The 19625-nt window shown below is 47.8% G+C and overlaps 2 protein-coding genes across 2 annotated transcripts; one reads left to right on the forward strand and one right to left on the reverse strand.

Moving 5' to 3' along the window:
* The first annotated feature begins 2534 nt into the window (after nucleotides 1-2534).
* LOC124700029 (eggshell protein 2A-like) lies at nucleotides 2535-3084 on the forward strand. The gene has a single exon (XM_047232232.1). The coding sequence runs from the start codon at nucleotides 2554-2556 to the stop codon at nucleotides 3082-3084; it is 531 nt and encodes a 176-aa protein (XP_047088188.1). The 5' UTR covers nucleotides 2535-2553.
* A 4612-nt stretch (nucleotides 3085-7696) lies between these two features.
* Nucleotides 7697-8250, reverse strand: LOC124697026. The gene has a single exon (XM_047229671.1). It carries the CDS (start codon nucleotides 8248-8250, stop codon nucleotides 7909-7911), a length of 342 nt encoding a protein of 113 aa, XP_047085627.1. The 3' UTR covers nucleotides 7697-7908.
* Between the last annotated feature and the right edge of the window lie 11375 nt (nucleotides 8251-19625).

Here is a 19625-nt window from a genome sequence, read left to right on the forward strand (position 1 = left end):
TTCTTCTAGAAATATAAATGGGCTCCCGGAGGCCGGATCAGATACGATTTGCTTGACCACTGGAACTTGTCCAGCTCACCTGTGCATCCAGATTCAGACTTGAGAGAGAGCCTAATAAATGTAGGCAAGACCTGAACGGCTGAATCCTGTACCGAGACTGCGAGATCACGCTGTGTGCAGCAGCAGGCCATAACGCTCGCAACAGATCATCGGCTTGGCCTTCAATTCGTCCCATGTTCTCTGTCGGCGACTTGCAGGCTCCGTTTTCTCCTTTGAGACTAACATGAACACGTACGGTGGTGGTACACGAGAGCCGGTGGCGGTGGCCGGTGGCCAGGATGGAGCGGCAGGCGACGCAAAGGTCGCGAGCCTGCGAGGGACATAAATGTGCACATGCTATTGCCATTGATGATATATCCCATATCTGCAAACTTAATACGGCTGGCCCCTAATTTATTTATATATTTTCATTGAAATATAACATTTTGCATAGTTTTAGACAACAGTTCAAACAGTATTACAATGTTCAAACACATAAATAGTTCCACATAATAATTCAAACGTACAAATTAAATGATACATACACGAATTCGAAAAAAATGCAATTCAACATGTTCAAAAATCATGTGGCGTTTTCTCTCTTCTTTTACAAATGCTCAACTAGATTAAGTATGGCATCTTGGATATTCTGATGAGTGGCAAGGAAAGCATGAAACTCGGCTAGTACCTGATAAGGTTGGGCAAGAAATCCATAATGATTAAATGGATGGTCATCATCCACAGCTTCTTCCCGCTCACTCTTCATGACCATGTTTTGCAAAGTCACACAATAATTCATCATCTTCCAATTACGAGACTCCGATCAGGTAAGAGCAGTACCGAACAATGGAAAAACGCTGCTGGAGCACACCAAAAGCCAAATCAACATCCTTCCAACATGCCTCCCGACATGTTGCAAAATAAGCTCTCTTATTTGTAGCAGGATCGTGAATTGTTTTCACAAATACAAGGTATGGTGGATAGATACTATCGGCTAGATAGCAACAATTGTAGTATGCGCAGCTATTGTTCTCATAGTTGACGGCCGAAGCATGTCCCTCAGCCAGTCTTGCAAACGCCATAGAGGCGTTGTAACACGTTGATATCATTGTGAAATACCAAATCTGGAGGTCAAAAATTTCTACAACTTTAAATATCACATTGCACTCTCCGGTACGATCCTTGTACAACAATTGCCAAGTAAATAGGCAATTCTTTCAACCCAGTGCATATAGTCGGGGCTTCCAAGCATCCTAGAAAATCCACTGGTTGCATTTGTGCCACCAAAATATATTTTCCGCATCTAGTGTTCACAAATAGTTTGTCCCAAACACCACCATGTATGCCTGAACATGTAGACACGCTCGAAGCATATGGAATTCGACATGGCGTAGATAGTCGTCTTGTGCATATGGAGGAGTTCCATACAGTTTTTCTTGCATATGAAGTAGGTGTCGTACACCCTGACGCCGAACACAATATGCATCTAACAACTCCTTGTTTATCTTGAATCGCCGTCGATATCCTTTGCAGTATGTGTTGCGTCGTCATTGAAGCATCCGGAGTCCGGCAACATTGCCCTGGCAAGCCGATGCTGGTCCTTGTTCTTTGCCTTCCTAACCCTTGATCCACCACGTCGAGGGCTGGCGACTATCCATTGTCGAAGGAGGAGGTTGGTCAAAATCAGTAGTAATAGTTGTTGTTTATTGGCGGTGGCATAAACCTCCTATTTCAACAACATTTGTATCATCATCTCGCCGTCGCTGTCCATTGTGGCAAACCGTCGAATACCTTGTAGGAAGGATGAACTGCGAATAAATGGCGCTGCCGTACGCCACATTGTGCTGGCGAGTTGGGGTGGTCGATGAGTGGCGCCATAGAAGGGCCTACCGACGGAATGGACGTGCGGCTGCCAGGAGGATCCCACGGGAAATCCAACATGGACTGGAGTGTGAGCGCTCCCAACCCAGCCCTTGCGTGTATGAGCCGGTTTGGGATTGCCCGTTATTCTATTGTGCTCCAAAATGCGCTAGCCACCTTTTGGAAGCGTAAGTGAAAGTCCGTTTTACACCGAGCATCAAGTAGAATTATGGGAATCGCTATTTAGAACCGCTAGTGAAAATGCTCTTAAAGTCACCATGAATGGCTTGGATTCGAATCAACCGGGTGGCGCGAAAGCGCGTGCAGCTGGCGCCGGCAGGCAGTGCAGCTTGCAGCCCATCGTGGCGGCGATCATAACTCCACTGAAACCACACTGCTGTAGCACCGTTCCTTCTGTGAGTGCCCCAACCTCCCCACCATCTCCTTCATCTGAATCATCCTCCTCACACGTCCAAATCTGGCTTTAATGCGCACATCTCGCGAGCCACGACCTCGCTCATCCATCGCTCTCGCTCGCGCAGCGCAGATCATCTCTCCCCCTACTTAATAGCAACCCTGAGAAACCCACATGGTATTGGTACCACACTTCATCGACCAAAAGCAAAGGCGAGCCCGAACAGCAGCTCACAGGGCATGGCCACGGACGGCACTCGCCGCGTCGCGGCGCTGCTCCTCCTGCTCGCCCTCGCGTCCACCGCCGCCCTGGCCACGCGCGACGGCGCCCAGGTCAAGACCAAGCCCTCGCCGGCCCTCAAGAAGCCGGCCAAGCCGTACGTTCCCTCACCGTCCGGCAAGAAGCCGGCCAAGCCGTACGTGCCGCCGGCCACCAAGCCAGGCTCAGGTGCCGTTGGCGGCGCGGGCGGCAGCGGGGGCGGCGTCATCCCCACCATCCCGGGCTTCGGCAGCATCCCCGGGTTCGACGTTCCGGGCATGGGCGGCGGGTGGGGCGGCGGATACGGCGGGCCGACCGGCGGGTACTCGCGCGGCGGCGTGGCGGCATCCACCACGGTGTGCTCCGAGAAGGGCCCCTGCTACAAGAAGAAGCTCACGTGCCCCAAGAAGTGCTACAAGTCCTACAGCGGCTCCGGCAAGGGGTGGGGCGGCGGAGGAGGCGGGGGCGGCTGCACTGTCGACTGCAAGACCAAGTGCATCGCCTACTGCTGATCGGATGCCGAGCTGGGCGGCCTTTCTGCTTGGTCCATGGCGCCTGCCAGTGAGCGAGAGTGATCAGTAATTCAGTATACGCGTCGATCGTAGCGAAATATACCGTGACAATGCATATGGCTACTGATGGCGATATGCAGTAGAGGCACATATGCGTGCTTTACGATATTTCTTCCCTGATAATTAATCGGCTGCAATGTGTTCTTTCTTCTACTACACTAGTAGTATTAGTCGGTATTCCATAGTGACTATGAACCAATAAAGAGAGACCAGATATGTATGTACCTCAGTGGAGCTCGGGCCTCAGCTGGAAGAGCATTCTATTTTTAAATAGAGGCGAAAACTTTGACTCATGTATTAATTAAGAAGGGAGTCTCTAGAAAACCTTACAACAACAAGGTCAAGTCCACATAAACCGCATACCCACCGCCAAGTGTAACAAAGGCCCGAATAGTAGGCCCGCACCTACTCTACCCAACACAAGGGATCATAAGGCGACACGAACGAGGCATTGGTGGCGATCCAGGGCAAGCAGCAGCCAAGGTGGTGAGAAAAATGGAAACCTCTCTCGCGACGACAGCTCTGGGCATCGTTGCCAACATTCCTAACTTAGCAACCCATCAACAAAAGGAACCGCATGCCTCGCAGATGAGAGAGAAACTGCAGCGTCAGCAGCACCACTCTTCTCAAAGCCAAGTGGCTGACTCGGTGGAGAAGCCACAACCAAGATCTCATGCGAATCGGATCTCACTTTCTCAACGAAAGAAGGCATAACGAATGAATCCCAACACAAATCCAGGAGCCACCACACAAATCCAGGAGCTCTGGCACACTGAATGAATCCCCAGACAACTCATGATGCTCAGCAGAGCCAAGCGGAAACAAAGCCCGCACGGCGGCAAGCTACTGCCCACCTGGAGAACATGCCTCCATTGGCACCTAACAGTCACCAACGCATGCCAATAACAGCTTGAGACTTGCCACCTCTTGACAAAGGGACGAGACACCTCATCGATGGGGTTAGCAACCAACTGAGCAAGATCCAAACGCAGGAAGGTAAACTGGCACCAAAGGCGAGGGTCGAAGCTACCGTTGCCGTTGAACTCCTCACAACACCTTGGAGATGGCCTTGGCAGCGATGTTGCAGGCGAGACCTCAGACCAACTTCAGGACGTCGAGGGACGTCGAGGCTGAGTGGAGGAAGAGCTGCTCCGCTGGCAAGGATCAAGTGTGTCCGAAGAACGAGCACGAGCATCCGGAGAGGAATAACGAGCGGCGGGAAAGTATGCATGACAAAAACACTCCCGATGACCCGAACGCCGACAACAGATGCATCTAAAGTGTTCACGGCATGTGCTGACCTGGTGGTCACGCTCGAGCACCGACAACATCTCCCACGTGCCCAACACTTTCAAGAAGCGACAATGCTGGAGACCTTCCTTCGAAAACAAAGACGATGTCTCGCGGCCGGACGGCCATGCTGACCCTCCTGCACCCAGCCTTCCTTGTCTCCTAGAGCGACAACTACAACAAAGAGGTCGCTGGAGGGCTCTGCTGTCCCCTTCTTCTCATGGATTTCATCAACGGTGCCACGAACCGAGCCAGAAACAACACCTTTGGTGGAGGCCAGCGGAGTATGCAGAGCCAACTCATCAATGTTGTTGTTTTTTTCCTTTTTGCTTATTCGCCAATCAGTCAATGGCGAATGCCAGTTTTTTACGGAAATCGCCAATGAACAAAAAAAAGAAGTTTTAGCTAGCAAAGTGAGCCGTGCAGATTGTTGTGTTGGCCAGAATCATGGGTTTGACCGACTGTGAATAGATTTTGTGAAATTGGAGGCAGAGCAGTGGAACCGCTGGGAAACACGGTCACAGCGCGTTGACGAGGTCAACACGTGGATTATCGTATACCAAAAGTCAGCCCAGCGCCATCTTTGCCTCCTCCTCCTCTGGTCAGACTCGTCGGGGGTTGAGAGGGGTGAGAAACAAACCTATGGGTGGATTTTTTGATAAAAGAATTGTTTTGAATATATTAGAGCATCACTAGAGACGCAATAGGAGGACACGACAAGACCCGACCCGGCAGCCAGATGCAAACGGCCAACACGTGCAGACCAAACGACCCAACGCAACGGCCCAACACTAACTCTACGAGACCAAACGACCCACCGGCCCAACGCTAACTCTACGAGACCAAACGACAACACGCGTAGAGGTTGCCAGTCCCTCCCGTGGCACTAGAAAGGCCTAGAGTGGCGATGGAAAATCTGCTGCAAGACCCTTCCTACGCCGTGAACTCTAGCGCGTGGGAGATGTTCCCCTGCTAGGAGTTGAACCCGCCTCTCCATGCCACCTACCTGGGCAACGCCGAGTATGTCCACGGACAGGACAGCGGTGGCGATGACGGGTACGGTGGCATGGATGTGGATCCATAGGTCACTGGCGATGACATCCCACAACAGGAGCCAGACGACAAAACCCTAGAATACATCGGCCTCATCGCACACGAGTGGGAGATGGTGGCGGCCGTGAAAAAGGAGGAGAAGCTCCCCTCCAGCCGCTCTGAGCTGGACGGCGACGAAGCCCTCACGATTGCCATCACCTTGTTTATATGAGCTATTAATTTATAATTGTGGGATCACAATACTTCATACCACTGTTAGAGTAGAGTTGCTTTGCCTGAACTTGATAGACTTGCATGTGGTTGAAAAACTAATGTAAGCCATCTAATTAATCTTGTTATTCCAATTTGGTTCATGAAGATGAGTAGTTTTAAAGATAATATAAAATCAGCAAGACATCTAAAAAGTAGAATAAATCTATCAAAATAATGAGAAGCTTCGAAGTAGTTAAATTGTATTATACCCAAACATCTACATATTACAAATGATGTATCACACAATATGATAGACAATGCATCAATCAAGATGGGTATGAGACCCGTAATGCTCATGGTGGTAACCCATCCTATATGATAAAGAGATTCCATGAAGTAGAATTGAGAGCCAAGCTATTGGACAACTGGCCTTCTCCTTATTTTAAATTACTTAACCACTTGCTGAAGATAAAATATTCTCCTAGTTTGTATATCATGCTAATGTTTATATTAATATGTTGTCACTCGGAAATTCACGTTAGCTCATAGATATAGAAGCACCCACGGCTTAATGTCTGTAAATTTTGAAAGAATATTTGTATGCACAACCAGACATTCTACGTTCGAACCCAAAGTTTTACAAAAAGGCACTTTCATGGCATATGTATATAAGACTATTTTCCATGCTCTGAAATACCATTTCACGAGATAGTTTTTTTTGTCCTTTTTACATGTGCAGAAAAATGAATATTTTCTATGATATTTTTTTGCGCAAACATAGAATGTTTAGATATATGTTCGGATTGGTTTTCGTATTGTTCTGATGTGTGTGAATTCAATAAAAAATGCTACCAACGACAGCACTGGGAAAACGAGTGTTCATCCACCGCACTGTAACCCTTCTAATAGGGATTAGATTTTAATAATACTGTTATGATTACCAAATGTTATCTTTCGTATATCTAGATTAAAACATACAGAAAATTGCTCATATCTTCTTTTTGCGGGAAAGATCTGAATCTATTCCATGAGTTCACAAAAAGTACAAGGCACCCCAAACATACTACAAAAATACATCGAGGTCCTTGGACCACCTAGATACCACTGGTGCCAGAGTGAGCCGCCGACACACCGCTGTCACCGCTCCCTTACCGAGCCGGCTTGACGTTGTTGATGATCCGTGCCCCAGAGCCGAACTTGTCGTCATAGAACCATTCAATTGATCTGAATCTTCTAACACCAAACACTTATAACAGACGTAGACTGTACAAGATCCACCACTACAAGGAGGAAGCGGCGACCAGACGAATCTCCGCCCTCCTCAGCGCCGCCGGCGAGATCGACGCCGACGAGGGGGGCCAGTAGACGTGTATACCTTATTCTTGTCCCACACAACATCGCTATAGCTAGCCACCATAACGACGATACCAGTTGACCAAACTCTAACTTTAGGGACCCTTCTACAGCGCCGAGCGTAGGTCCGAAGTCCCCACCCCTTCCTCTGCCGGAGCAACTAGCAGAAGAGGTAGGGACCTGTGAATTCCCAGTCATAGATGATAATGACGAGATAGACGGTGGCGGCTGCTATGGTTTCCACCCTAGCTGCCTGCTCTGCTTCTTTCGAATTGTTCGTATCTTCAAACAAACTATACTTGATCAAGTCCAATGGCAGTATAACCAAGGATTTCGATTGCTACGATTGTAAAACAAGTGGTTATCTAAAGCATACCCGCTCTTATTCGTCATTTTCGACCAATAGCAAAACGTGTTAATCAACAAGTGGGAGAAAAAAGGCAAATGCAAAATAAAAGAAAAGGGAAGGCGTGTCCACAATTCTTTTTTTTTTTTTTTAGGAAGTGTCCACGCCATCTTCAATTTGCTAATTAAATGGAACAAAGTTTAGCTAATGATGACCGGAGTTGACGGGAATAATCACAGGTCAGCAGGAAAGCAAAGCATAGTCATCATATTGGATGATTGTCATGATTGGGTACAAAGAATGAGAGAATTCCAGGGCAAACTAAAATGACTTGTTTATTATTGTATTCATCGGAACGTATACTTAATCACATGAACGAAAGCGCTGTCATCTACTAGTCGCGCGTCATCCCTTGAAACAAGAAAAAAGAAAAAGAGAAGGGGAGAAGTTATCGATGGAGCTGCAACATTTAGCTCGACCGACTTTACAGCCGCTGAGCATCGACTGAAGTAATAAGATACTAGTACAGTCTACAGTAAAGCACCGTGGTGGTGGCCGTCCATGCCGGGCGGCATGGACGCGGGGCTGAGCAGCGGCGCGGAGAACCACGAGGAGTAGTCGAACTGCTCCGGCGCGGCGGCCTCCCTGCGCCCGTGCGCCGGCGCCGGCGCGGCCGCGTGAGCTGGGGCGGCCCCCGTCGTGGACGCTGATGCCGCGCGGGCGCCGGTGAGCCGCTGCACGAGCTCCCGGAAGTCCCTGGGCTCCACCCGGTACACCTTGGGTGGCGCCGGCGGCAGGGCGCGCATCGGCCTGGCCGGCGCCCTCTGCGCCTGCTCGTGGCCGCCGTACCTCCGCTCGCCGCCGTGCTCCATCGGTCGTGCTGGTGAGCTCCTCTGCTTTCGTTCCTCGTGGTCGTCGGTCAGAGTTGCGAGCAAGCTCGATGGGCGGTGTGAGAGTGAGACGCGGACTGCAGGGAGCTACGTGCGGTGCATATGTAGGCGTGCGTGGTGGTCTGCGCGGCTTGCGCGTGGGGTTTGGTCTGGTCAGAGTTGACGGGGACTTGGCGGCTGGGTGGAGAATGTTGTGAACACGTGGAAAATGGCGTTCAACGGGTGGCGCAACGGAAGGAGACGGGCGTGCCTAACCCGGCTAGCCGGCTAGGCCTAGCCGCGATAACGATGGAGCCCGCCACACACGTACGTGCTGCCCTGACGCTGGGGTCAGCCAAGTCGTGTCATGCCTGGGTCCTGCCTACGGTTTTCTTCACCACAGGTTGCTTGGTTCATTGGTTGGAGTATGGGTCTTCTAGATTAATATAGCTATGACGGCCTTTCAGACTTTTCTTCGGGTCGTTCCATAAACTTGTTGAATTTCTGTGATGCTAACAAAAACTAGACACGAGAGTAGACTAAGGGCAAACGCAAACCATAGAGAACAGGAAGAGAATGAAAGAAGGAAAATATTATGTGTATATTATCTCTCGATCTTTTGATCCAGGGCAGCGCCGATCCCTCGTGTGGGCCCCATAGGGAACCGCCGGGGAGATCCCATCGCACCGTCTCCACGCACCTATCACCTGCGCCTCCCGTCGCCGCTACTGCCGGACCTCGGGAGGCAGATCCCGCAGGTTGCCGGAAGGTGCCGTGGGGGTTGTCGGCTCGGCTTGAATAAAGGTGGCGGTCCACGGATTCCTCTCTACCGTGATGAAGATAAAAAAATATATTCAATGGATTTCCTCATACTCCTTCTGTCCCAGTTCACATGGCTTATGTGGGTCCCTAGTTTGTAAATTTGAAGATGTATTACAAAATATATATCATTAGAAAGTTTAGATGTTCTACTTTCTAATGATATAATTTGTATGTTATATAAATGATATTATGTTGGCCAAATTGATAACCTAGGTATACGTGCATGCCCTATGAACTGGGACGGAGGTAGTAGTGTTATCTAAACATTATTGTTTGTCTGATCCTAAAATAAGAGGATAATTTATATATGATAAAACATGTGACTAAGAAAATACATCTCGTACAGTGGAGGAATTTTTGTTCTTAACATAATATCATGTCTGAACTAAGAAGTACTCAGTATTTTTTAATTTCTATCTTCTTATAATTTAACCTATATGGCAGTACTAAGATAATACCATTGCACAAGTACTTTAGTGTTACTCAAATGAAGGATACTAAATGGGATACAAAATCCTCCTGCTTTTATTTGCCGATCTCACCTACCGTTGCTACAATGCTACTCTGCTCCAGAGATACCTATGCATCTTGACCAGACAAGTGTTAAAAACGATTTACCATTTGCCAGTCTCACCCACCCTGTTGCCAAGAGCTTATTTAGTCTCAGAAATGTACCTTCAGTAAGTGACGACCATGAGAGTGGAAGATTGCGGAGGAATTGTACAAAGAGAAAAGGAAATCTGGAGGAAGAATGAAACATATAATTATATTTGAGGGCTCATATATATCACAATCCATGCCTAGGAACCCGTTAAACAAAATATAATCGATGACTCGGATCATGTGTTTCTGCGTCTCACCAAGGGTGTGTTGTACAGCTTTTAGGATTAAGAGGAATTGGGGAATTCTTTTTGGTGTACTCGCATTGCGAAGTGATGCCAGGTCAACAGATGACAAGTACGTCTATGCAGCTACGTACATGCACGTTTGGATTTTCTTCCGTGATACTGTAGACAAGGTGGGAGAAAGCTAACATTAGTGTTGCGGGAGGGTGCATGATTCTGATTAGGAGACGGATGAGACGCAAATGGCGTTCTTATTAGGAGTAAGAAGGATGTTTGATCCCCCTCACCCAAGGCCTATAACCGAATTCCCTCTCTGGCGTTCGACCACCTGCGCGGTCAGTTTTGGCCCGCGCGGAGCGCTATACTTTCCTTTTTTTGTCGTATCTGTTCGGTGCTTTTCTCGTTTTCCTTCGGGAGGCCGGCGCGCCCACGGGAGCAGTGCGGTAGGCATAGCAGCGCGCAGCGCCGCGCCATGACGCGGGGCGAGATGCAGGGCCGGGAGCACGGGGGAGAGTCGACCAGCGTCGTGGAGCTCGCGGAGAGCCGATGAACATCGTCGAGTACCGGGAAATCGTGGAGGATTTCCGCACGGGTACGGCGAAGGAAGGCGGCAGGGAGGCAACGCCTGGAGATGCGGCAGGGCTGGAGGTCGAGATAGCCGGCGGTGCTCGAGCGGGGAGGCACCCGTCGCTGTCCCCGTCGCGTTCGGGTTCTCTGGTAGAGTGGGGCGATCGAGCGGGGAGTACGTCGGGTTCTCTGATGCGGAGGAGAAGGAGAGAGATGGGTGGACCTGATCGCTTTTTAGAAAAAGCAGGCAGGGGTTGGATGTAAAAAGGGAGGGGGAGCCCGATGGGCCTGGGTTAATTGGGCTGTAGGGATCGTTTTATCAAACGGAAGAAACAGGAGCAGGCACGGCTGCCGACCCAAAATTCACGGAAAGCTCAATTCCCTTTTGTTCATTCCTTTGTAGTTATTATTTTCTGTACTAAAAGATACTCCCTTTGTCCATTCTCTTTCATTGGACAGTTTTTTATAATTCCCTTTATTTGAACAGTTTTTTATAATTCCCTTTTATCAATTCCCTTTTGTCTTATTTGCTACGCCATGTCATGTTTCTTTGGACCAAGTTTTGTAATTTCTATTTTCGGGCTAGTGGTTTTAAGGGGGGAAATAATGGGTGGGAGAATCACTTGCAACTCAAATGAACTACCACTTGCAACTTAAATGAAGTACTTTCTTTATCAAGGTTTCTCATGTTCTTGACAAAATAACGGGTATACAATTGATAAATTTTGAGCTAAAAAAGTCATCAAAGTATTCTAAATGAAATTTAAGTTTTCGGGTCGATAACTTTTCACATTTACTGCTGATAAATAACGACCATATGGGTTGATAAATTGTGAGCTAAAAAATCGCTAAAATATTTGAAATGAAATTAGCTTTTCGGGTTGATAAATTTTTAATTTGCCGTTGATAAACAACAGGTAGAGGGTTGATAAATTTTGAGCTAAATAAGTCACCAAAATATTATAAATGAAATTTAGGTTTTAGTGTCGATAACTTTTCACATTTACCGTTGATAAATAACGGGCATATGGGTTGATAAATTGTGAGCTAAAAAAATCGCTAAAATATTTGAAATAAAATTAGCTTTTCGGGTCGATAAAATTTTAATTTACTGTTGATAAAAAACAAGTACAGGGTTGATAAATTTTGAGCTAAACAAGTCACCAACATATTCTTAATGTAATTTAGATATTTGTGTTGATAACTATTCATATTTACCGTTGATAAATAACGGGCGTATGGGTTGATAAATTATGAGCTAAACAAGTCACCGAAATATTCTTAATGTAATTTAGATATTATACACTATATAAAGTTCAAACAGTTTAGACGCTCCAAATTGATTTGGGCACTGTTCATGTGCTATTTATCCTTTCCTCCATTCAATGGTTATATGACACGTCGTGCATTTTCTGGTTGGTACATTTATTTACTCCATCAGTATTTTCCAGTTTCTTCCTGTTTTTGACGGGAGAGTTACCGGTTACCGGTTCTGCGTGTTTTTGGCCATCGTGCTCACTAGAGGAAGCCCGTTCCCTTTCTTTTCACATTAGCATGTTCACTTCATCCAAAAAGCGGTAGTCAAAGCGGCAACTGACCTCACCCTAGAACAATCGAGAGTGCATACTTTGTGTACCTGCCGGACACGTACTCTTCCTCCCGCCTCCTCCCACGATCTCTTCCATGAAATTCTTCCATGCCTCCTTGGTCGAGCGCCACCTTCACCGGCTTCCCTCTGGGTGGTTCTCCTAGGCGAGATTCCACGCGAGCAAGCCGAGGACGAAGCAGACACGCTGAGGAGTAGGAGGAGGCTGGGTCGCTGGGAGGCGCGCCACAGACCAAGGCGACTAGGGTTGCCCTAGGCAGAGCGGCGTTGCGGGGTCACGGTGGTGGGGAATCCGTGGAGGAGACCGAATCGGTGCTGCCGGTCAGCAGCAGCTCGTGAGGAGTTTAAGGATGGTCGCAACGGTGGCAACGGCCGCCGCGTCGGACCGTCGGTGGCTATTCGGCGGAGGAGGACGCTGTTTTGCCATTAGGCGAGCAACAGGATAATTTGCTTCCCCCTACCAAGTTGCCCCATGCCTCGACCTCCCTTAGCCGGGTACAGAGACCTCGACGGCACAGCGATGGGAGCAGAACGCGGGGATGAGCGGCATCGGGCTGAGTTCTCGAATCCGGCCATGCCATGGCGGCGGCGGAGCGCGCCGATCTAGCCATGGCGCGACCTCGGGAGGGAGGTTGGTGGCGGCGGCGCCGTCAACGTTGAGGCGGGGCCGCGAGCAGGGAGCATCGGGGGCGGTTATTTTCTTTCCTTGCACAGTCGGCGTTCAGGCAGGATGGTGAGCAGGGGTCGGCCAGGGCAGTTCTTTCTTTCCCTTCACTAACTGACTAACATGCTATTTTTCTGTGCAGTTTTCCTCTGGATTTAGGGCATCTAGCCGTTTTACTGGTTCTGTTGCGTCACGATCGGTGGCGGCTTCGCTTGGTTGTGTCATACTGCTGTATGTTCTTCTCATGGACCTTTGCTTCTTGTGTTGGTTTCTTTGCTTTTTATTTTCTTTCTTAATGAAGATTACCCATCTGTTAAATTTTCTCATAGTTTCTATGAGTGATCGACGCGTTGGTGGCTGCCGACGAGCTCCGGGGTGCACTCTGGAGAGCGTTAACGATTTCGCCCGTCCTGCCCATTGGAGGCATCGTAGGTTTCGGCCTTGTGTGTCTTGGGATCTATTTGCTTTCTTTCTTCCTCTGCAATGCAATTACTGTCACTCTATGTCAGGTAATACCGTACCAAGCAGGCCATCTGAATCAATGTCCTGTGTTTTGCCTCGCACAAATCTCTGTACTGAAGACATAAACTTGCTCACAGATCAGAAGAACAATGCAGATCAAATTGTTGAAATATTTATCATGTCGTTTACTGAAACTCATTTGCTCGCGTCTAGGAGTACAGAAATCAGTAAACATGGATGAATCTGTATGAACTGGTTTTCATTGCTGTTGACCTTGAGGTATCCCACTTGACACACAACTCACTACTTAACACTTCATTTTACTTATCCTTACACGGCTATGCAAGTGGATGTGCCACTGTAAATCAATTTCCTCTGTTTTGTTTCACAGGAATCTCTGTACTGACGACATGAACTTGCACATAGGCCTGAAGAACAATGCACGCAGATTGAATTGTTGAAATATTTATCGCGTTGGAGTCATTATTGAAAAATCATCTGCATGCGTCTTGGAGTACAGAAATCAAGAAACATGGATGAATTTGTATGAACTGGTTTTCATTGTGAGGTATCCCACTTGACACACAACTCACTACTTAACACTTTATTTACTTATCCTTATACGGTTAGATGCAAGTGGATGTGGACTTGGCCCAATTTAATGGCTGTTTTATTCACGAGATTTCAAGTTCTGGAAAAAAAAATGTGGTCTCTGTCTTTCCAATTTCACTATTGTCTAGCTTCTTCGATAGACTGCCTTTCCTATGATCATCATAATGCACACTTACAAGTATCTAATTGTATTCCCGTATCCCAAACATGTTGAACCAAGCTACTCTTATTTGTTCCACTCTTTTAACACCATGAAAAAAAAATCCTTCAATATTGTTGATAAAATGCCAATGAGGTACAGCTGTGCAATGGACAAAACTAAGAGCTTCCCATGTCATCCCCCGCGGGCGACCTGGGAACGAACCTTAGCCATCGGGCAACCGCTCCACCTCAACCCTTCTAGCCTCGCCGCTTCCGGGCAAATACCGCACGGCATTGATGGGTCCTTTCGTTTCCACTCACGAGGTGTGCTGGGGTGTTGCATCTTTGTTGCTATTTGCCTTTATATTATGCTATTCTAAAATGATTATGGTGAATCTTCTTTGCTATTTCATATAGTTCACAGGCTGCTATCTCAGTTGGCAACCTCACCTTATACATGTGCACAAAAGATTCTACTGAAAAAAATATGTTAAAACCATTTACACCTAGGTACTGCTATGGAAGCTTCTACATAGTGTTTGATGTAACAATTTTCATTGGTATGTACATACTAAGTACTGATCAATTCAAATCAATTGCAGGGGAAAGTCCATATAACAGTAGTATTAAACGAGGAGTATTTTGCTTAGATAATGATGTGGTGAGCTTTTATACATCATATAGTATCTTCATTCCTACTGGTGTACACAAAATGAGTACTGATTGTTCAAAACTAATAGCAGTACCAAAGATGATGTTTAAATAGCTAAATTCAGGTGTGGCAAGCAATAGCTGCTAACATTGGTGTTCAAGCTACCTACAAGAGCTGATGCATTTCTAGAGAAGACAATCTAGATAATAGTGTTACCAATAGTAACTGGATAATTCATGCCCTCTGTAATGCAGATCCATCCACTATGTAATTCAGTAGGGATGTGCAACGGCACCGCTCAATGTGTACCGATTCCGTCTAGCTCAGTCATGTAGACATTTGTACCTGCTCGGTCCTGCTCCGTCCAATGTCTCCATGTGGTCTCACTCAACATTATTAACCATGTAATACCATGTAAATCTCTGCTAGCACAGTCAACTAATGTGAGTCCTACATATGGAGCAACTTTCTTAATGTGGTCAGTTATATCATCTATCTTATCTTACTTCTACTATATAAATAGATTGATTATTTTTCAGTACGTGCTCATCTTCAATGAAATCAAGCTTGCTCTACATTTTTCTTACTGTCACACTTCAAAACCGCTACTTTGCATACTAAAAAGTAACACCACGGGCGCGGCGTGCCGCCGCGCCTAGGCTTCCTAGTATTTGTTCATAACCATTCACATTTACCGTTGATAAATAGCTGGCATGTGGGTTGATAAATTTTGAGCTAAACAAGTCACCAAAATATTCTTAATGTAATTTAGATTTTTGTGTTGATAACTATTCACATTTACCGTTGATAAATAACGGGCGTATGGGTTGATAAATTATGAGCTAAAAATATTCCCAAAGTATTCTAAATAAAATTATGTTTTCAGGTGGATAACTTTTCACATTTACCGTTGATTAATATTGGGCGGAGGGGTTGATAAATTGTGAGCTAAAAATGTTCTCATAATATTTGAAATTAAATGAGTTTTTTTTGGATCGATGATAAATTTGAGAGTTAAAAATATGCAAAATATATTCGAAATATCCATTTTACATTTTACTACAGTACATAGATTAAAGTATAGTATAAAAAAGTTCGGCTCATGTATCTGACGTGAAGTAGTACTAGCTCTGCTGGTCATCATGTGGAGGTGTGCGTTGTACGCCCGTCGGTTCATGGGCTGGCGCGCGGTCGACCGCTACGTAGGGGTGCCCGCCTATAACATGTGTTTGGGTGCATCGAAAATTTTGCAACGACGACATGGCCGGGTAAGTGTGTCTTCCATCTTGGAGCCCATACAAATGGTGACCCAACAGTGTTGATTTTCCATTTAAAAAACAGAGTTTATTTTGTAATTATTCATTCATTCCCTCTACCGCTAAATAACCACCAATGACATTTCTATAGCCATATTTAAAAAATTAAACCCATTTTTTCTTAAGCATCGATTTGTAACCAGTGACATCTACGCTACTACTCCCTCTGTCCGTCTTTAATTGACGCAAAGTAGGTACATAAGCAGGCTACTTCCTCTGCACCTCGCGTCAATTTTATCCGACCGGAGGGAGTAGTAGTCAAGTACCGGGGGCGTTTAAAACTATTGTATGCTACCCAATATGTGGGGCCCACTTTGGCATATGGTGCCCCAAAATATTGGAAGCATACGAGTAAGGGCATGAGCAAAGGAGGCAGTCACATGCGGTCGCTCCATCTCCTCCATGTAGGCTCATAGCTCTGAGAGAAAATTATCCAAACCAAAGGAGCAGTACAAGGGACCCATCTATTTTCTCCTCTCACGTCACTTTGTTCCGGCTTGTCTACTCCTTGCTCTCCACCTCCCCCTTCTCTACTACTTTTCTCTCTCCATCTCCTTTCCGAGCTGAGGAGGCTGCCTCTCCTGCAAGTAGCACCTGGCGGTGCAGAGCCTGCCACCATATCATCCGATCCTACGTGGTACCGTGGGGAAGCAAGTCCACGGATTCCTCTCTACCGTGATAAAGATAAAAAATTATATTCAATGGATTTTCTCATACTCCCTCCGTCCCAGTTCACAGGGCTTATGCGTGTCCCTAGGTTGTAAATTTGAAGATGTATTACAAAATATATATCATTAGAAAGCTTAGATTTCTACTTTCTAATGATATAATTTTTATATTATATAAATAAAATTATGTTGGCCAAATTGATAACCTAGGTATACGCGCAAGTCCTATGAACTGGGACAGAGGTAGTAGTGTTATCTAACATTATTGTTTGTGTGATCCTAAAATGAGAGGATAATTTGAATTATAATACGATAAAACATGTGACTAAGAAAATACATCTCGTACGGTGGAGGTATTTTTGTTCTTAACATAATATCATGTCTTAACTAAGAAGTACTCAGTATTTTTGAAATACTATCTTCTTATAATTTAACCTACATGGCAGTACTAAGATAATACCACTGCACATGTACTTTAGTTACTCAAATAAAGGATACTAAATGGGATCCTCCTGCTTTGATCTCACCTACCGTTGCTACAATGCTACTCTGCTCCAGAGATACCTATGCATCTTGACCAGACAAGTGTTAAAAACGATTTACCATTTGCCGGTCTCACCCACCCTGTTGCCAAGAGCTTATTTAGTCTCAGAAATGTACCTTCAGTAAGTGTAGTGACCATGAGAGTGGAAGATTGCGGAGGAATTGTACAAAGAGAAAAGGAAATATGGAGGAAGAATGAAACATATAATTATATTTGAGGGCTCATATATCACAATCCATGCCTAGGAACCCCTTAACCAAAATATAATCGATGACTCGGATCATGTGTTTCTGCGTCTCACCAAGGGTGTGTTGTACAGCTTTTAGGATTAAGAGGAATTGGGGAATTCTTTTTGGTGTAATCGCATTGCGAAGTGATGCCAGGTGAACAGATGACAAGTACAGTTGTGCAGCTGCGTACATGTATCTTTGGATTTACTACCGGGGGCGTTTAAAACTATAGTATGCTACCCTGTATGTGGGGCCCACATTGGCATACGGTCCCCCCAAAATACTGGAAGCCTACGAGTAAGTGGTACGCTGCCACCAAGTCACTACTGTTAGCCTACGACATCTCCAACCGGGCGACCCAAACGGACGCGCTGGGCCGTCCGTTTTGGGCCGTTTGGGTCGCCGCCCGGACACGCGGACAGCGGCCCGCGTCCGCGTGTCCGTTTGGGTCGCGCGCTGCGCCCAACACGCGGACGCATCGTAAATTGGAGAAACACGAAAACAAAATGAAAATGACAAATTTAAACGGTATTTGATTAAACATATGCCCTATTTTGGGCAAATTTAGTACATAGCCCTATTTTGGGCAAATAAAACTAACAAAAGAAGCCCCTATATGGGCTTTTAAATTTAAACTAAAATATAAACAGAAAATAAAAAACCCTCTAGGGTTTGGTCGGCGGCGCGGTGGCCGCCGGTGCGCCGCCTAGCCCCCGTGGGCGTCGTCGGCGACGTCGTCGAGGTCCCCGGGCGGCGAGGCACCTGTTGTGGCTCGACCGCGCCGGGGACTCCGGCCGAGGAGACCACGGGGCCTCCTCCCACGGCGAGTGGGGTCCGGAGCCACCCGCGCCGCCCGGAGGCGCTGCCGCCTCTCCTGCCAGCCGGCGCCGCCCGGCCTCCTCGGCGCCGATTCCTCCGGCGGCGGCACCTCTCCTCCTCGGCGGCGCTGCTGCTCGGCGGCGCGGCGCCCGGCCTCCTCCCGCCGCGCCGTCTCCTCCTCCTCCTCCCGTCGCGCCCGGAGGGCCCGGGCGTAGAGCTCCCAGCCCTCCGCGTCCTCCACCTCCCCGCCGCGCCGCCTCCTCCATTTCGGAGGTGCGAATGGCCGCATGGAGTTGCGGCCATTTCGCCTCCTCCTCCGCCGCCGAGACGATGAGGGCGGCGCGGAGGTCCGGGTCCTCCTCCGAGGACTCGGGCTTGGGCTCGAGCAGCAGCGGCGGCGGTTGCGGCAATGCCGCGCCGCGGCGGGCGGCCTCTCCGATGTGGAGGCCGCCTCGGTTTCCGCACGATGGTCGCGGCGCCGGCGGCCGACGCCGACCGCTGCTGGCCTCGTCGTCGTTCGCTCCGGGGAGCGAACCGTCGCTTCGGGGCCATGGCGGCGGTTTTGCTCGGGAGTGGAGTGGGGACCGGAGTGGAGGGCCGGATCCCCTCCGGTCCCCATTTAATAGACTCCCCGGTCACCGGCAGGTGGGCCCAAGGGAGACGAGGCGACCGAGCACGCGGACGCGAGCGGACGGCGCGTGCCATCCGCGGCCACGCAAACCTAGCCCAGATTTGGGCCGGGTTTGCGTCGTTCCGGACGCCGCGGCCGTCCGCTTTTGCGGTGCGTCCCCGCGTTGGGCCGGGTTTTTGTCCGACTGGACCCATCCGGACGCGCGGGCGCGGGATGGGTCGCCCCGTTGGAGATGCCCTTAGATCATATACCACCAGCCAGTGGGCCCGCTAGCTGCACGAAACTACTCGTAGCACAGGGTTGGAAGGGCATGCCGCGGTTAACTTCTGCCCCATGGGTACCATACGTCCAGGTTTCATGCGCTACATATAGGGCCTGTTTGATTCTCGGTCATACTTTGCCAAGCCTAACTTTGGCAACTGTAGCAGCCATAAAAGTGTGGTTAGGATTTTGGAAACCACAAAGTATGGTAAAAGTTGTAAAAAAATTCACTCTATGACAAGTGGGTCATATGAACAGTGAAGTGCGGCAGCTCTAAAATGTGGCAAGAACCAAACAAATACCAAATTGACAAACTTTGGCTTGGCAAAGTGTGGCTGGAAACCAAACAGCCCTATAGTGTTATATTCGTAGCGCACTAGCTTCTGCCACGCTACGGTGGCGTGACTTTTTTTTTGGGTGCGCTACTAGTAAGATTCGTCCTATTGTCATATTCCTAATATTATCAAGTTAAGAAGAGTTTGATTATATTTTAGAAAAACTATCGATAACAATAATTGTTGTGGGTATACTTCATGCA

The sequence above is a fragment of the Lolium rigidum genome, chromosome 3 (genome assembly GCF_022539505.1).
Source record: "Lolium rigidum isolate FL_2022 chromosome 3, APGP_CSIRO_Lrig_0.1, whole genome shotgun sequence".
NCBI lineage: Eukaryota > Viridiplantae > Streptophyta > Magnoliopsida > Poales > Poaceae > Lolium > Lolium rigidum.

Bases quoted from the DNA above. Each gene is read 5' to 3' on its own strand.
- LOC124700029 (XM_047232232.1), top strand. From the start codon at position 2,554: ATGGCCACGGACGGCACTCGCCGCGTCGCGGCGCTGCTCCTCCTGCTC.
- LOC124697026 (XM_047229671.1), bottom strand. From the start codon at position 8,250: ATGGAGCACGGCGGCGAGCGGAGGTACGGCGGCCACGAGCAGGCGCAG.